Source organism: Lissotriton helveticus, chromosome 5_1, assembly GCF_964261635.1.
Source record: "Lissotriton helveticus chromosome 5_1, aLisHel1.1, whole genome shotgun sequence".
NCBI classification, from domain to species: domain Eukaryota; kingdom Metazoa; phylum Chordata; class Amphibia; order Caudata; family Salamandridae; genus Lissotriton; species Lissotriton helveticus.
Window position 1 is genome coordinate 1,532,462,197 of NC_136065.1, and position 17,173 is coordinate 1,532,479,369.

The following is a 17,173-nucleotide window of genomic DNA, read 5'->3' on the forward strand; positions in this document are numbered from 1 at the left end:
AATTACACTCTACTGAATGCAACACACACTCCACACAATACCACTCAGTGCCACATAATTACACACCACATAATTACACTCTACTGAATGCAACACACACTCCCCATATTACCACTCAGTGCCACATAATTACACGCTACATAATTACACTGCACTCAATGCAACATACACTCCAAATACCACTCAGTGCCACATAATTACACGGCACACAATTACACTCTACTGAATACAATATGCACTCCCCATATTACCACTCAGTACCATATAATTACATGCCTCATACTTACACTCTACTCAATGCAACATAAATACACTTTATCTATCTGTCTGTCTATCTATCTATCACCCTTCTATCTGTCTATCTCTCTATCACCCTCACTCTATCTATCGCCCTCACTCTACCTATCGCCCTCACTCTATCTATCGCCCTCACTCTATCTATCTATTTATCTATCGCACTCACTCTATCTATCTATCGCATCACCACAGCATCACTCAGCACCACCAGAGCATCACTCAGGGGTACCACAACATCACTATGCGCCACCACAGCATCACTGAACGCCACAGCATCACTTGTCGCCACCACAACATCACTCCGCGCCACCACAGCATCAATCTTTGCAACCATTCAACAACTGGTTCAAATATGTTCTCTCAGTGTTTCAAGTTTCATTACAAATGTCACAAAAATATGTTAATAGTTCACTTCTGTTCTTGGATTTTCATAACAATAAGATACAATGAACATAATCTTCACAAAAGTTATTTACAAAAGCTATTGCCATTATAAATTACAATAACTTAAGTATTAATTATTAAAAAAATAAAAGCCATTTTTATTTGTAATATCAATACATCTAAGTCACGTAAATACAACACATATTGCATTACAAATGCTATAGGTGTCACATTTGCGAAAGTTAAAACTATTGGCATTGTAAATGACAAAGCTATTCAAATCACTATTTTCCAAACCAACACATAAATAAAAATTTGTCATTTACAATACCAATAGCTCAAACTTTCCTAATGCGAGACCTATTGCATTGCAAATGCTTGTTTGATTAGATGTCCCGGGCCTCACCCTGCTCCATCACTTTGGTAGAATCAATTAACCTCACAAAATAAACTTAATTAACCTCCTGAAAACCCTTGAGATACAAGTCTCGATATAGACAAACCCCGCCACTCACCTTTATTAAAATGAACCCCGCCACCTACTTTGATCCGTATTTGTTCACCGGACCTGCAGGCTATGACTAAGTGACCGCATTAAATAGAATACCTGAGTCCACCCGACTTTTTCACCTGTATTCTGACACACTGTCTTACTTCCTCTCCCTTCTTTTTCCCCCCTTTCTTCCTTTGTATTGAATTATGGACTGGATCCTGGATGGTTACATGTAAATATGCCTCCATTTTTATATGGTGATATTTTATGTGACCTTGCTATGTGCCCCTTATTTCGACATGCTCACAAATAACATTTAATCTTTTGATGGTTCCGTAATGCTCTATCACGCTTATGATCAAATCCGGGTTTTTAACGGATTACTGCACCTTGCGTCCCCACACTTGGAAAATTATAATAACAATAAGTCTCAAATACTCCAATATATGGATTACGATATATTGGCCACTCTGAAACTGCTCTTCCCATATAACAATCTATACACCTGCCTGGCCTTATGAACTGCATGATGCTACCCTAACCTTTGATGGTCTTGCCCGCCACTTATGACATATGATCTATCGCTATATAATTTGTATATATATATATATATATAATATATATATTAATTGTTTCCGTATTGTCCGACACTGTACATACTGCACTTTCTTGGTATATGTATATTGAATTTTCTCTCACTATCCTGCACAACATCAACTGCATTTTCTTTGTATATGTAAACACACAGCCCTGATGAAGCCCCAGGCTGGATGGCCATGTAAGGGGGCGAAGCACGTGTTGACTGTCATTTCTGAATAGTCTCCTATACAGGAGTCCTGTCAATTGTATATAAAGCACTGCAAATGAGAACCTGATTCTGGGAATTTTTTCCGTAATTGGACTACGATACACTATAAGACACTCCCTGCCCCTTAATCTCAGTCGTGAAGGTTCCTGGGGCCTCATTTATGAGAAATGACGCATCGCTGTGTGAAAGCAGCGATGCGTCACTTCTCAGTGCGGACTCCTTGCGACATACCTGATGCGTCATATTTACAGTATGACGCATCATGTCGCAAGGAGTTACAGATACGTCAGTATTTCTGACGTATCTGTAAGTGCAAAAGTTACGCATTGCTGGAGTGTGTCACAAAAGTGACGCAACTCCAGCAATGCGTCCTTTCAAATGGGGCAAGCCCCATGTGAAAGGGCCTGCGTCAGTCTTACGCCTGCTGTGAGGCAGGCGCAAGATTTTGACGCAACGGCGTCCTAGAAGTGACACAATGAAATCTCATAAATTTCACTGCGTCACTTCTACAAAGCTTTTTGCGGGGGAACGCCCCCCCCTGCATACATTATACCTGATGCAGGTATAATGTAGCGCAGGGGTTTACAAAGTGACGCATCTGCTTAGATGCGTCACTTTGTAAATAGTGCGCAATAGGAGGCATGTTTTACGCCACCGATGCGTCACAAAAAGTGACGCAACAGCAGCGCAAGACTGACGCATGGCCTCGTAAATGAGGCCCCTGGTTTCTCCATTTGCCACTGTGTTCCGTCTTTCTCTTCCCTCGGTCTATTTTCTTTCTCTTACTCGTGGTCAATGAAGAAAAATAAGTAGGTGCTCGTCTTCAAAATTGAGTGCTGGTGCACCCCAGCGGCAACCACCGGCTCGAATGAAGAAGTGCTTTATAGTAACTCGTTCATTCCCAGTCCAGAGGGTCTTAAGGAGTCCCAGCCCATACTTCTATCTACCCTTATGCAGCCGGGCAAAACATTACGCATTTATAAATCTATGTAGTAGCCCTGTGGTGCAGCCGGGTGTGTTCTTCAAATGTTCAAAACCAAGTTGTGATGAAGCGGGAAACACGAAAGCATCTACAAAGATGTGCTATCTCCTACCACTAAAGGGCGCCAATCACAAAGAAACCTGTAAAGCAGCTGCACACAACTTTGAATGCAAGATTTTATTTTTTAAGTTACTTTTTTAACCGTTACAAACTTTACAGTTTTTTTTATATTAACAATTCTTCAAAGTAAGCTTCACGTTTGCAATTAATAAAAGTCTAACAAGTTGTAAAAATAAATTAAAAGGCATTTTGCAAAATAAAATGCATTTTACTTTTGCCACAAAAGCTCTTTTTCTCCAAATGCAACTTATATGTACAGTCTTTCCTTTTCTCTTATCCACAATCTCTTCAAAACAGCCTCATGCGAGGGGCACGCTACCAGGTGAGACAAAGGCACTGTCAGCGTTTTTACCCAGCACATGATCTAGAACCGCACTGGAGCCATCTCGCTGGGGTTCCAAATTAACTGCTGGTTGGTGCACCGCTAAGCATGCCGCCATTTTATGGTAAAGTGTCGAATCCTCATGTCCGCTGCTATGAATTTCTTTCATTTGCCATTGCATGGTAGTACATTCACGTTTTCAGCCTGGAAAAAAACGCAGTCTACTCTTGAAAAAGACTGGGCAACTACCGTGGTCTAGTAAAAATTTGGATCTGTCAGAGCACCATTTTCACAGCAACTAATCACCTTAAAGCGGGCAGACTGGTCCATTTTAAGAAGGGGCTGCCAAATAGGCGCTAAACTGTTTTGGGAGTCCCAGTCTGTAAACCTAAATTAAGGCTGAGTACCAGAGCAATGAAATGGAGGGGCAGATTTACTTACATTTCATGCAACGCAGCGCAGCAAGCACGCACAGATGCTTTGATGTACTGCGTGAAAGGGAGACGACAGAAATGTGCCTATCTGCTAAGATAATGTGCATTTCTGCTATCTCCTAGCACTGCCACACTGAATGCTAGCCATGGCCAATGCAGGCACCCTTGCACTAAGGTGCAAGGGTGTCTGCTTTACAGCCACAATTGATTTTGTGCCGGAAGGGATATCTTCCTGCACAAAAACAATCATTAAAAGCATGTTCCTCTTTCTATGTACTTTGCATGGTTTAATAAATGCCAAAAAGGATTATGTGTTGGCGCTGTGCCACAAAAGTGATGCAACACCAACGCAGAACTTCAGTAAATATGCTCCGGAAAGTATAACAGCTTGGAGTAAAAGGTTTATCGTGATGCCCCTTCGTGATATCATCAGTCAATAGTGCATGGTGATCTGTTGTTTACCTTCACGTTATGAATTATGTGTGCATTTCACGCTTTCCAATGGCTTTAACTTCAAAACCCACAAATGTAAAAAATAATTTCTTATCATTGCATTTTGGCTTGTCTATATGCACTATTACTCAGTGCATATATAGCGTCAAAAAGTACTTAACAGGTGATGACTGTATGATCTAGTCAGGTTTTCTCATGGCAGTTGAACCTTTTAGTGGCATTAAAAGGCCATCATAAACATTCTGTCTGGGATAGGTGTGTGTTCAGGTTTTCTATATTAAAAAGTGCAATATTACTTAAAAGCATTCTCCATGTTAAATACAATTAACGTTAATTTTCTGTGTTTTTCATTTCATTAAGCCATTCATTCTTCACGGGGGAAACTTTAAAAAAAACTTAATATACAGAATTATTCCTGCAGACGGCACCCTCCCCTCTCTTCCTAGCATGCACCCGTCTCTCAGAACGTTTTCACCTGTTCAGCTCTTTTCTGTCCCTGTTAACTATCCAGGGATGCTACGACCCCACAGGCTTGTAGACTGATTTTGACAGGATTTTCCTGGAGGTGAAAGTAATACTCTTACCAGCACATAAACAGCTCAGGTTTGGACAAATCACCTGTCTTTTAGTCCAAAGTGAGTAAAAATATCACACCAGAGTAAAGTTTGAGCTTTTCCCATAATCTTCAGTGGGGTCCTGAACAGTAAACGTTTGACCTAATCGCACTAACATGAATTGGACGCAGGAGAGTAAAAGTATGACCTACATTAATTCATTTGAAAAGGGTCCACTTGTTGGATGTAATAGTCGGGGAGTAAAAACAAAAGCAACAATATTACTCAATGTGCAAGGCTTTCGAAACGAGTAGACATGACATTTCTTCCCATTCCAGCGTTGCAGATATTGCTATCTGGTTACCCACTACATTAACACGAAGTGGGTACAAAATATTTTTTTTTGTTTGATGGAGCATTGCTAATAGGCAGGAATATATGTTCCTTTCCCGCATTCATTTTCCCCGCAGGGAATCACAACGCGGTCGTCACAGCGCCGCGTTGTGATTCCGCATACCTTTACTCCGCAAGTCGGAACAACGACTTGCGGAGGGGGGTGCTGTAAGTTGGAATAGTAGAATTTACCATTCCAACTCCAGTCAGTGCGGACACTAGGGAAGGTGTTGGATTTTAAATCCAACACCCCCCCTTTCGCAAGTTGTTGTTCCGACTTGCGGAGTAATGGTATGCGGAATCAGAACGCAGTCGTTGTAACAACCGCGTTGTGATGCCCTGTGGGGAAAATGATTCGTGGTAAACTCTGTTTACCAATAGGCAGACATGCTTGGCTGTAGACTAGATTAGTAGTTGTAGCACCGCTCATCTCAACACTATTACATCAACAGGACCATTACATAGCTCGTAACTGAATTAACATTACCCCGACTTGACGTTAGCACTCAAAAAAGCTGGTACTGAAGTTAGAATAGTAAATCTGGCCATTGAAGGTAATAGCAAACGTGGCAACAGAGGTCAGTCAATGTTCTATGGGGTCAAGGTCAAGACATTTATTGTTCTCAAAGGTAGCTGTTCCATTCATAAGCTGAACTGGTAACTTGTGTGCAAATATGAAAAGCAGAACAGTGGCTCGGAGGGAATTAATTCGCACATCGGTTTAATAAAAAAAAAAGTGACAGCACAAAGCAGTGTTTCTGCGTATTGTTCTTCACTTTGTGTCAGACCACTAGGCCATTGTTCTCAGTCCCCAAATAGAACAGACGTTCTTTTCCTTACAAGAGCTGCTCTAAGAGTCACTGACTCAATAACTCTAGTTCTGCCCAAGCACAGTAGAGCGCAATTTATACAACGACTCCAATTTCGAACCTGTGTAACTCTGATAAAGAGTTGTGCTCAGCATGTCTAGGCACCTTCAGAATTCCAAATAGCAAATCAGAATTCTTATTTCCTAGATTTGTGACCTTTTCACAGCAATATGATCAACATATGTTTTAATAGCAGTCATGAATGACCCAATAGTATTCCCAATCTAAACGTGTGCAAAAAGGCTATTTTTGTATGGTGGCATTCACTATTCGTCCACCACCAAATGACAACCTACGCGAGAAAGAGAAAGCTTGCTTCTTAGAAGACGGAGACAAGTTCTTTTTCGCTGCCTGACCTCCCCTCCTCCCGTTTCAGTACTATAAAGCCATTCATTTATGAAATCCTTGAATCTAGGTTTACAGAGCATACTGATGACCAGATATCATAACATGCTGGTGCTTCTTTGGACACATTAGTCTCTGCGATGAGGGCGGTTCTTTCGCACAGTGTGTCAATTGCCTTTAAGGTAGAAGGATATCGGTCAACCTGAGAAATTGATTGTTCATTATCGCCAAGAGAGATCTGTTCACTCTCTGTCAGTGTACTTCTGTTCCTTTTAGAATTTGTGTTCCTTTGTGTGAAATAAAAACAATGTTTGTGGATATTAAACCTAATGCATAGGATCCACTATGCATCTTGGATATCATAAATTCACAGTCATTAGTAACCAAGGCTCTTGGAGTAAGACCATTTAATTGAGCTGAGTGGTCCCCTGGTTATGGTTTTGGCAGGCGTGTGGAGGACTAGGCATTATCTTAAGCGGAAATAGACAAATTAAGATGAGTAATGCCAAGAAGGAGCACCGAAGCCCGGATAATTCTACAGAAATTGACAAGAAGAATCCCCTTGTAGTTAAAATATCTTGTACAAGATGGGCTGGGCTGGTGTGGAGTTTCTCTGCAATTATGTATGAACTATATGGTAAGATATGTACAATCAAACAACCTTTGCAAAGGGCAACCACAACTTCTATTTTTTTCAGACTCCAGGGGAGCTTTTACAGACATTTGCTGCAGTAAGTTTGAGCTGCCATTTTAAATCTGTTTTAATGGTGAGAAACTTATTGCTTTTTCTGGATTGTTCTGAAAAGCTAATTTTCCTCCTGTACAAAATCCACCGAATTTCAGGGACACCAGCACTGAAATAGTAGACATCTTAGCCTTTGTTTACTAGAGTTTGGGGGCCTCGCCTGATTCAAGATATGGCAAAACCACATCCTCAATCTACTAACCATGTTAAATGCCTGCAAGTATAGAGCTTAAGTATGGTATGTTGTGATTACTCCCGTACAACTTTTAGTAAATAAGGGTCCTTATGTCCCACAGATACCTTCTCTGGTGCGATGGAAATAAATAAAAAATAAATACAAAGCTCTGTGCATTAAAGGAAATAAGCAACACTGGAAAGCAAGAACATATATGTCAGCAGAAGCGCCATCCTTCAACCACGTCCACAAGTAAATCCAGCTGGATACCTCCGCGGCTCTTCTGAAATATCCCATAGCAGACAATACAGCAATAAGCAAGAAGCAGGAGTGCTTGCTAGATCTTCTTTCTCATAATATTGGTATGAAAGCATTTACCCTAATATATGCGGTGGGCACTGTAGTACCACGTTCTTCCTCACAGACCTGTGACACATTCTCAGAGATGAGTGCATTCTCACCAATATACAATAACACTTACACAATACCTATAAATATATGTATATTACTAATCAAAAGTCCAATTCACATATTTATCGCCAAGCACAGAAGCAAGACTGACTGACTGGCCCGTGGTGAAGCCAGAATGCTCACTCAAGTGCTTGACATCCTCGCCTTTCCCACTCGACTGTTGAGGCAACCACTCATCTGTCCACATCATGATCCTGGAAAAAGAGATCCGACTGTAACCAGGAAGCCATGCTCACCACTGACAGATTGCCAATGACTTCAAGTAAGAACATTAGAAAACAAAGATTCCTTTACTCTTATGCAGGACTGGCATAATCCAGCCAGAAGATTCGCTGCTGACATAATATTGATTTTAATCTGGTGTCTTGTCCAAGCATTGCCTCCTCCTGTGGATGACTGTGGGGCCCTCAGCATTCCGAGAGAAATTTGCAGTTTGTGTGTGTGCTTTTTTTTGTAACGCCTAGTGTGGCTGGTGCTGTCCACTGTCTGTAAACACTATCCTGGTTAGCCTGGCTTGCCTTCAGTTTCCCTCAAGGCCTCTTGCAGTTTGTGCTTGAAAGAGCTGAACTTCTTCTGTACTTGCTTGATTTTGTCTTTTTCCTCCCTTTCAAGAATCATCAGGAAGTTCTGCAGCTCAGGAATTGAGAAGGCATCCCACTATAAGAATGAAAGAAGAAAAAGATCAGCTTTCTGGCAGAATCCATGTCTTGTCCCACATATGAGCGTTAAAGGCATTCCTCCCTGCCCAACCTCAATCAGAGAGGCAGAGACTCATATCCATCTCCAATCTACGAAGTTTATGCTATAAAGATCATCTACATCTTGCCAAATGAGCACCCAATGAGTGACACGATGACCTCAATATTTTAGTTTGTAGAGAAGACATCATTCGAACATGAATTTATAGTGCAGAATTTGAACCAGAGCAACTTGTTTTCTGTTGTGACAGCAACAGAAAAGAATGGACTGAGGCTGAATTACCACAGCTTAGGCCTGGAGGTAAAACTGTAGTCCGGTTCCATGCCATGTTATTGTTTACAAAACATTGTTTAAAAAAATCCATTTGAAAAAACGTATTTTACAATAACATTGTTCTTCTATGCAGTGCATTATTATGCCAAAACCACTTTGTCATAGATTTCAATCTCCCCTTAACATCTTAGATTTTAGTTTGTATGTCTAGCTACTCTTATCTCCATATCTATTTCTATTCACACAAACACCTATACTCACAAGCTATATCTATGTGTCCTGTCTCTTTTTTGGTAGGTAAACTGGCCACTGGAATCCCCTTTCATATGTGTATTTCCCATATTGTGTTTTCTCTCTCTTTATATATCCCATATTTATATCTATCCATACCTATCTATATATAGATAGATATAGCTATAGATATATAAGTTACAAACTCGCAGTCCAGGGGCTTCTTAATGCGGCGGTCTAAGTTGGGCTCCAGCAGCCTTATATAACAAATCCAAACAATTCTGTAATAATGGATTACTCAGACACTCCTGAATACTTGGTGTAGGTGTATTTCAACAAGTGAAACCTCTCCGATGCGTTTCAACGATAGCCTTGAACACAGTAAGAGATTGAGGCTGACAAGAACATTTACATGTTCATGGTCATCAATACAAACAAATGACTACAATCAAGTGATAAGTGCATACAAAAGCCGAGAGCGGCCCCCTTTTTAACATATGCAGAAATGATTAAAGATCCTCATAAATAGCATGCATCTTAACAACTCACAACCTATTCATGCTAAAATGTATAATGTGATACATGATATTAAATAATGAATAATACGGCAATCACTGTAATGCTACAAAACGTCCCCGCTCCGTGATATGGATACGGTGTATTAGACGAGAGTCCACATGTCTCTGTTTAATATAAATTCATTTCGCCCAAAGAAAATGTTACATAGTCTAATGTATAACGGGTTGATACCACCCGCAAAAATACTCGCTCACTTGTTGAAATAAACCTACATCGAGTTATTCAGGAGTATCCGAGTCATCCATTATTGCAGGATTATATATATATATATATATATATATATATATATATATATATATGCAAAAAAGAAGGAGAGAACTCTGGGTAGGTCTCAGTTTAGGTGGAAAGCAGCTCCTGTTAGAGCACTCTCAACACCAGCGACACTCTAGATCTGCTCACCTCAAATGTCTGTTTTTCTATCAAAGTTTTTAAGCATAGGATTAGACAGTGCTATCCATGCCGAGATAGAAAATGACAAAGTCTTTCGCCATTTAAACAGCAAAGTCTTTAAGCATAGGACTAGTACAGTGCAGTCCTTGCCGAGCTGTCAAATAACAAAAGCCATTTATCACTCCAGGCACAATATTACAGCTTTGAATTGGTAAAATACCAACTCAAGCCAACCTGAAATGAATAAAAGCAACCCCTGACACAGTGTTTCGCTCTAATTAGAGCTCTTCAGAGAGGTATAGCTTTGTCCAGACACAAGGGAGCACCCAGTATTAAGTCAAAACAAAACCCTTGCAGGCATAGAGTGACGCATAAATTATGCAAACAAGAAGGAGAGAACTCTGGGTAGGTCTCAGTTTAGGTGGAAAGCAGCTCCTGTTAGAGCACTCTCAACACCAGCGACACTCTAGATCTGCTCACCTCAAATGTCTGTTTTTCTATCAAAGTTTTTAAGCATAGGATTAGACAGTGCTATCCATGCCGAGATAGAAAATGACAAAGTGTTTCGCCATTTAAACAGCAAAGTCTTTAGGTAAACAACCTTTACAACACAATTTTTACAACGCACTACCATTACAACGCATTTTTTACAACGCAAAAACTTTTACAACGCATACCATTACAACGCATGTTTTTACAACGCTAGTACTTTTACAACGCATGCCATTACAACGTAAGTATTGGTAAGTATATAATTATATTTAATATTTTATATGTTTGGTTTTTTTTACGTTTTCAGTTTTTGGGTAAAGGGGTATTTTTAGGGTTTAGGGTCAGTTTTCAGTTTATGGGTAAAGGGGTATTTTTAGGGTTCAGGGTCAGTTTTCAGTTTTTGGGTAAAGGGGTATTTTTAGGGTTTAGGGTCAGTTTTCAGTTTTTGGGTAAAGGGGTATTTTTAGGGTTCAGGGTCAGTTTTCAGTTTTTGGGTAAAGGGGTATTTTTAGGGTTTAGGGTCAGTTTTCAGTTTTTGGATAAAGGGGTATTTTTAGGGTTCAGGGTCAGTTTTCAGTTTTTGGGTAAAGGGGTATTTTTAGGGTTCAGGGTTAGTTTTCAGTTTTTGGGTAAAGGGGTATTTTTAGGGTTCAGGGTCAGTTTTCAGTTTTTGGGTACAGGGGTATTTTTAGGGTTCAGGGACAGTTTTCAGTTTTTGGGTAAAGGGGTATTTTTAGGGTTCAGGGTCAGTTTTCAGTTTTTGGGTACAGGGGTATTTTTAGCGTTCAGGGACAGTTTTGGGTTTATGGGGTACAGGGGTATTTTTAGGGTTTAGGGACAGTTTTGGGTTTTTGGGGTACAGGGGTATTTTTAGGTTTCTGGGTTAATTTGGGTTTTTGGGGTACAGGGGTACAAGGTAAAAAAAATTAAATTAAATAAATTAAATTAAATTAAATTTTATTAATTACAATTAATTTAAAAAAAAATATTATATACTTACCAATACTTACGTTGTAATGGCATGCGTTGTAAAAGTACTTGCGTTGTAAAATCATGCGTTGTAATGGTATGCGTTGTAAAAGTTTTTGCGTTGTAAAAAATGCGTTGTAAAAGTATGCGTTGTAACGTCATACATCCAAGTCTTTAAGCATAGGACTAGTACAGTGCAGTCCTTGCCGAGCTGTCAAATAACAAAAGCCATTTATCACTCCAGGCACAATATTACAGCTTTGAATTGGTAAAATACCAACTCAAGCCAACCTGAAATGAATAAAAGCAACCCCTGACACAGTGTTTCGCTCTAATTAGAGCTCTTCAGAGAGGTATAGCTTTGTCCAGACACAAGGGAGCACCCAGTATTAAGTCAAAACAAAACCCTTGCAGGCATAGAGTGACGCATAAATTATGCAAAAAAGAAGGAGAGAACTCTGGGTAGGTCTCAGTTTAGGTGGAAAGCAGCTCCTGTTAGAGCACTCTCAACACCAGCGACAATCTAGATCTGCTCACCTCAAATGTCTGTTTTTCTATCAAAGTTTTTAAGCATAGGATTAGACAGTGCTTAAAAACTTTGATAGAAAAACAGACATTTGAGGTGAGCAGATCTAGAGTGTCGCTGGTGTTGAGAGTGCTCTAACAGGAGCTGCTTTCCACCTAAACTGAGACCTACCCAGAGTTCTCTCCTTCTTTTTTGCATAATTTATGCGTCTCTCTATGCCTGCAAGGGTTTTGTTTTGACTTAATACTGGGTGCTCCCTTGTGTCTGGACAAAGCTATACCTCTCTGAAGAGCTCTAATTAGAGCGAAAGACTGTGTCAGGGGTTGCTTTTATTCATTTCAGGTTGGCTTGAGTTGGCATTTTACCAATTCAAAGCTGTAATATTGTGCCTGGAGTGATAAATGGCTTTTGTTATTTGACAGCTCGGCAAGGACTGCACTGTACTAGTCCTATGCTTAAAGACTTTGCTGTTTAAATGGCGAAAGACTTAGTCATTTTCTATCTCGGCATGGATAGCACTGTCTAATCCTATGCTTAAAAACTTTGATAGAAAAACAGACATTTGAGGTGAGCAGATCTAGAGTGTCGCTGGTGTTGAGAGTGCTCTAACAGGAGCTGCTTTCCACCTAAACTGAGACCTACCCAGAGTTCTCTCCTTCTTTTTTGCATAATTTATGCGTCACTCTATGCCTGCAAGGGTTTTGTTTTGATATATATATATATATATATATATATATATACACACACACACACAAATCTATATAAATAAGGGGAAAAGATACATATAATTTTATATCTATCCTTTCCTCTTTTATTTTATCCATTTATTCTTAAATGTTCATTCACCATTCGAAATTATTTATATGTTTTAAGTTAGTACCAAAATGTACTTCAGTGAAATTTAATGAATTTTACATCTTGAAAATGTGCTGCCAAATTACAAATAAAAACAAAGTTATATCCATTTCATACAAATAAATACAAATTAAAAAAAGCTACATTTAATTTTTTGTGCCATCAAATGTAATGATTCATTTGGTCTAGGCTAGGGTGTGGGAAAACGATTTTATTGTAAAAGATATTTTTGAAAAGTAATTTTTGTAAAGGATCTTTTGGAAAACTATTTTAACACATGCTACTGGTAGTTGAAGTCTTTTCCATTCTTACCCGTACTGTTAATAAGGTACTATGCTCCTTTCTCAGAACATCAGAGAGCGTCTCTGTATAAACATTTTGGTGCATATGTAATCAACAATATTTAATGCATTTTTAATTTAGACAATTTAATTTATACAATCAACATTCCTGAGTCAGTCTTGCATCATCTGACTTTTGAGGGGCTCTTGTTTTCCAGTACAATTTCCTGATATTGTTCGCTTTACTAACTATTTTGCTGCTGGTCAAAGATGAGGGGGATATTTACAACAAAATATTGAAGCGGGGTGTTATGCCAAAATTGGTAAGTCCGTGCTCTGACTTTTTTAAAACACAGGGATGTGCCGTATTTACAAAACTACAGCGCACCCCTGTGTTTTCCCTAGCTCTATTCAAGCTGCCAAGCACCAGTGCAGGCACCCTTCTGCCATATTGCATGTGTGCCTGTGCTGCAGGGGCGATTGTTATGTGTAGGAAGGGACACCTTCCTGCCTAGATAGGCAATTTGCTCTTTTCATGCGTGCTGCAGAATGCAGCACACATGGAAAGAGCAAAAAACGAGCGAAAGTAATAATTTCTCCTTGTATCACCAGTCTAAGAACAGGTATTACCTGGCCTTAGTTTTTGGTGCTGCCCCAGCCATGTAAATATGGGGAAGTGTTAACCCCTTCGACGCTCATGACGAGCTCAGCTCGTCATGAGGTACGCCTCTTGTACGCTCTTGACGAGCTGAGCTCGTCATGAACCGCGGGTTTTTGCAAAAGTCAGCGCACAGCGGGAAAACCCGCAGCGCGCATGGTGTTAAAAAGCAATGGGTGTTGCGGCGGAACACCCATTGAAACGTCCATTTCACGCCCCTTTCATGCTAACTGAAGCGTGAAAAGGGGCCTTACTTGCAAGGCGGCGTTAAGCCACATTGTGACTTTACGCCACTTTGTCAGTAAAGAGAAGGGGATATTTCCACCAGAACATCACTAAAAGTGACGTTTTTGTGGCGATATCCCCTTGTACATGTGACCCTGAATTTCGAGGCACTCGTGTACAAACTTCAAAGGAGTTTGTACAAAGGAGAGGAGATGAGATTCTACACATCTCAGGAAACCTAGTAACATTATTCCTGAATAATATAAAAAAGCAATGCCTCACCCCTTCACCAAAAATAAAAATGTTGATTTATAATAGCATTCCTCCTACTTACCTCCACTTCCCCGGTTTCGTTTTCTTTCAGTACAAAACTTAGAAGATCTGTGTCTGGGCCGGCCAGCAGACGCAGGTACAAGGGATGCTCTGTGATGGGAAGCTTCTGGAACAGCACTAAAAGGAAACAGGAGAAACAAGCATTGGTAAATGCATTAGGTTTCACCTACGTGATAAATAATAAGCTGTTCTTGTTGTAAGTTGTAGCTTGCTGAGTAGTTGTACAATATAAGTTACAGAAAGACTGCTAAAGTGTTAGGACTTGCTCATGTACAAAAAGGCAATATTTTGTGCTGTTACTAGTTGTATAGTGTGGGTAAGAAATAGTAACATTTTGAAAATGAAAGAGGGAAATAATAGAATTGATGTAATAGCAATATTATGTGTTTAGAGGAGTTCTGACAACTTTTGGGCCCAGTGCCACTGGACCTGCTGCACCATTCAAATCATGCCAGTAGTACCTGCAAGATAACTGCATTTGTGACTGCCTGTTTAGTAGTGAAATATAGCAATATTTGGTGTTTAGAGGAGTTATCAAAACTTTTGGCCCCGGTGTCACTGCATCTGCAGCACAATTCAAATCATGACCCTGTTGCCTGTAAGGAAACTGCACTTGTGACTGCCTGTTTAGTAGTAAAATATTGTAATATTTGGTGTCTAGACGGGCTCCTAGAGCTTTAGGCCCCGGTGTCACTGCACCTGTTGCACCATTATAATCATGACCCTAGTGCCTGCAACGTAACTACACTTGTGACTCCTTATTTAGTAGTTAAATATAGCATTATTTTGTGCTTAGAGATTTTCTGACAACTTTTGGCCTGATGCCACCGCACCTGCAAAACCATTGAAATTATGGCCCTAGTGCCTGCTAGAAAACTGCCTGTTTAGTAGTAAATTTAGCAATATCTGTTTAGTGGGGTCCCTAAAGCGTATGGCCCTAGTGCCATTGCACCTCCTGCACCATTCAAATCATGTCCCTTTTAACTGCAAGATAAATACAATTGTGTCTATAGCAATAATAGGCGTTTAGAGGAGTTCTGACAACTTTTTGGGCCGGTGCCCCTGCACCTGCTGTACCATTCCAATCATGACCCTAGTGCCTGAAGGATAACTGCACATGTTACTGCCTATTTAGTTGTAAAATATAGCAATAATCGGTGTTTAGTGGAGTGCTTGAAGGATTTGGTCCTGGTGCCACTGCACCTGCTGCACTATTGAAATAATTACTGTAGAGCTTGCTAGATAACTGCACTTGTGACTGCCTGTTTAGTTGTAAAATATAGCAATATTAGGTTTTTAGAGTAGTTCTGGGCCAGGTGCCACTGCACCTGCTGCACCATTCAAATAATGACCTTGTTGCCTGCAAGATTTCTACACTTGTGACTGCCTGTTTAGTAGTAAAATAGATCAATATTTGGTGAAGTTATGACAACGTTTGGCCCTGGTGCCACTGCACCCTTTAAATCAAGACCCTTTTTAACTGCAAGATGGCTGAAATTGTGACTGTCCGTATAGTAGTAAAATATAGCAATATTAAGTGTTTAGAGGAGTTCTAACAATTTTTGGGCACAGTGCCACTGCATTTGCTGCACCATTCAAATCATGACCCTGTTGTCTGCAAGGTACCTGCACGTGTGACGGCCTGTTTAGTTTTTAATTTTAGCAATAATCTGGGTTTAGTGGGGTCCCTAGAGATGTTGACCCAAGTGCCAGTGCACCTGTTCCACCATTCAAACCAAATCCCTTTCACTGCAATTGTGACTGCCTGTTTAGTAGTCAAATATAGCAATATTATATGTTTAGAGGAGTTCTGACAACTTTTGGGCCTGGTGCTTCTCTACTGATGACAGATAATATCCAGAAACATATGTATCTAGAGATTCACAGCACTAACCTGCACCAACTTTGGTGACACACTTCCGCAAAATATCAAGTAAGCATTCAAAGTGAACTACATTTACCGTAATACTAAGGGGTGAACCTTGCTGGGCGGTGAAGCAGTGAGCTCCTCTCCCCTTCTGTTTAAAAAGGCTCCCTTGAGCCATTGAGCTGACGAGCCAGTGAGAGGTACTGAGACCTGAGAGGATTGTGGCAGCTTTCTCATTAACCCCAGATGAATTTTGTTTTTTAGGTCGAGCCCAGCGGCAGCACGCATGCTCTGCAAGGCGTGCTGTAGTAGGGTATGCAGTGGAACCCTTGCCCACTCTCCACCCACATTTGTCATTGGCTAAGTGTCATTGTCCTTCGAAAATGCTGGCTTTTGATTGATTATGAGGCTTGTTAGTCCCGCCTTGGTACCGCCTTGTCTACATTTGTTAACGCCGACAAGGACTGGACCTTTCATTTGGCTTGTTACACGGTGGGCTTTATCTGGTGGGTGAGCACTATTTTGAAAATGGACACTAATGGGGACAATGGCGGCTGCAGCGCTATGCGCTCAAAATTGCATGCTTTTTTTACTTTAATGAGTGCGGCGCCCGCTTTAAGGACACAGCGCTCACTTTATTTATTTCCATTGAACATTCATGTTGAGCGCGGTGTCCACTTCTGGGAGACCGCTCTCTGTTTGTTTGGTTTTGTTTTTTTACTTTAAAACTGAGCGTGCGCTGCTTCAAGGACACCGTGCTCGGTTTCTTTATATTTTTTTTTACTTTAAACTGAGCGCGGTGCCCGTTTCAAGGACACCACGCTCAGTGTTAAAGTTTAAAAAAAAAAGGAAACCGAGTGCGGAGTCCTTGAAGTGGCACCGTGCTCAGTTTTAAACATAACCATTTCAAATGCAATAGGTCTCGCATTTACGCATTTACTGTACCTTAA

The 17,173-nt window shown here is 40.4% G+C and overlaps 1 protein-coding gene across 6 annotated transcripts in view; it reads right to left on the minus strand.

The window, feature by feature from the left end:
- Positions 1-3,122: 3,122 nt before the first annotated feature.
- Positions 3,123-17,173, minus strand: part of RASSF5 (Ras association domain family member 5) — a 353,379-nt gene continuing 339,328 nt past the window's right edge. For all 6 annotated transcript variants that reach the window (XM_078644571.1, XM_078644575.1, XM_078644572.1 and 3 more), the window contains 2 exons: positions 14,358-14,473; positions 3,123-8,502 (listed from right to left, as the gene is read on the minus strand). In XM_078644571.1, coding sequence (XP_078500697.1) covers positions 8,350-8,502; positions 14,358-14,473 — 269 coding nt within the window. In that variant the 3' untranslated portion in view covers positions 3,123-8,349. The remainder of the gene's footprint in view (positions 8,503-14,357; positions 14,474-17,173) is intronic.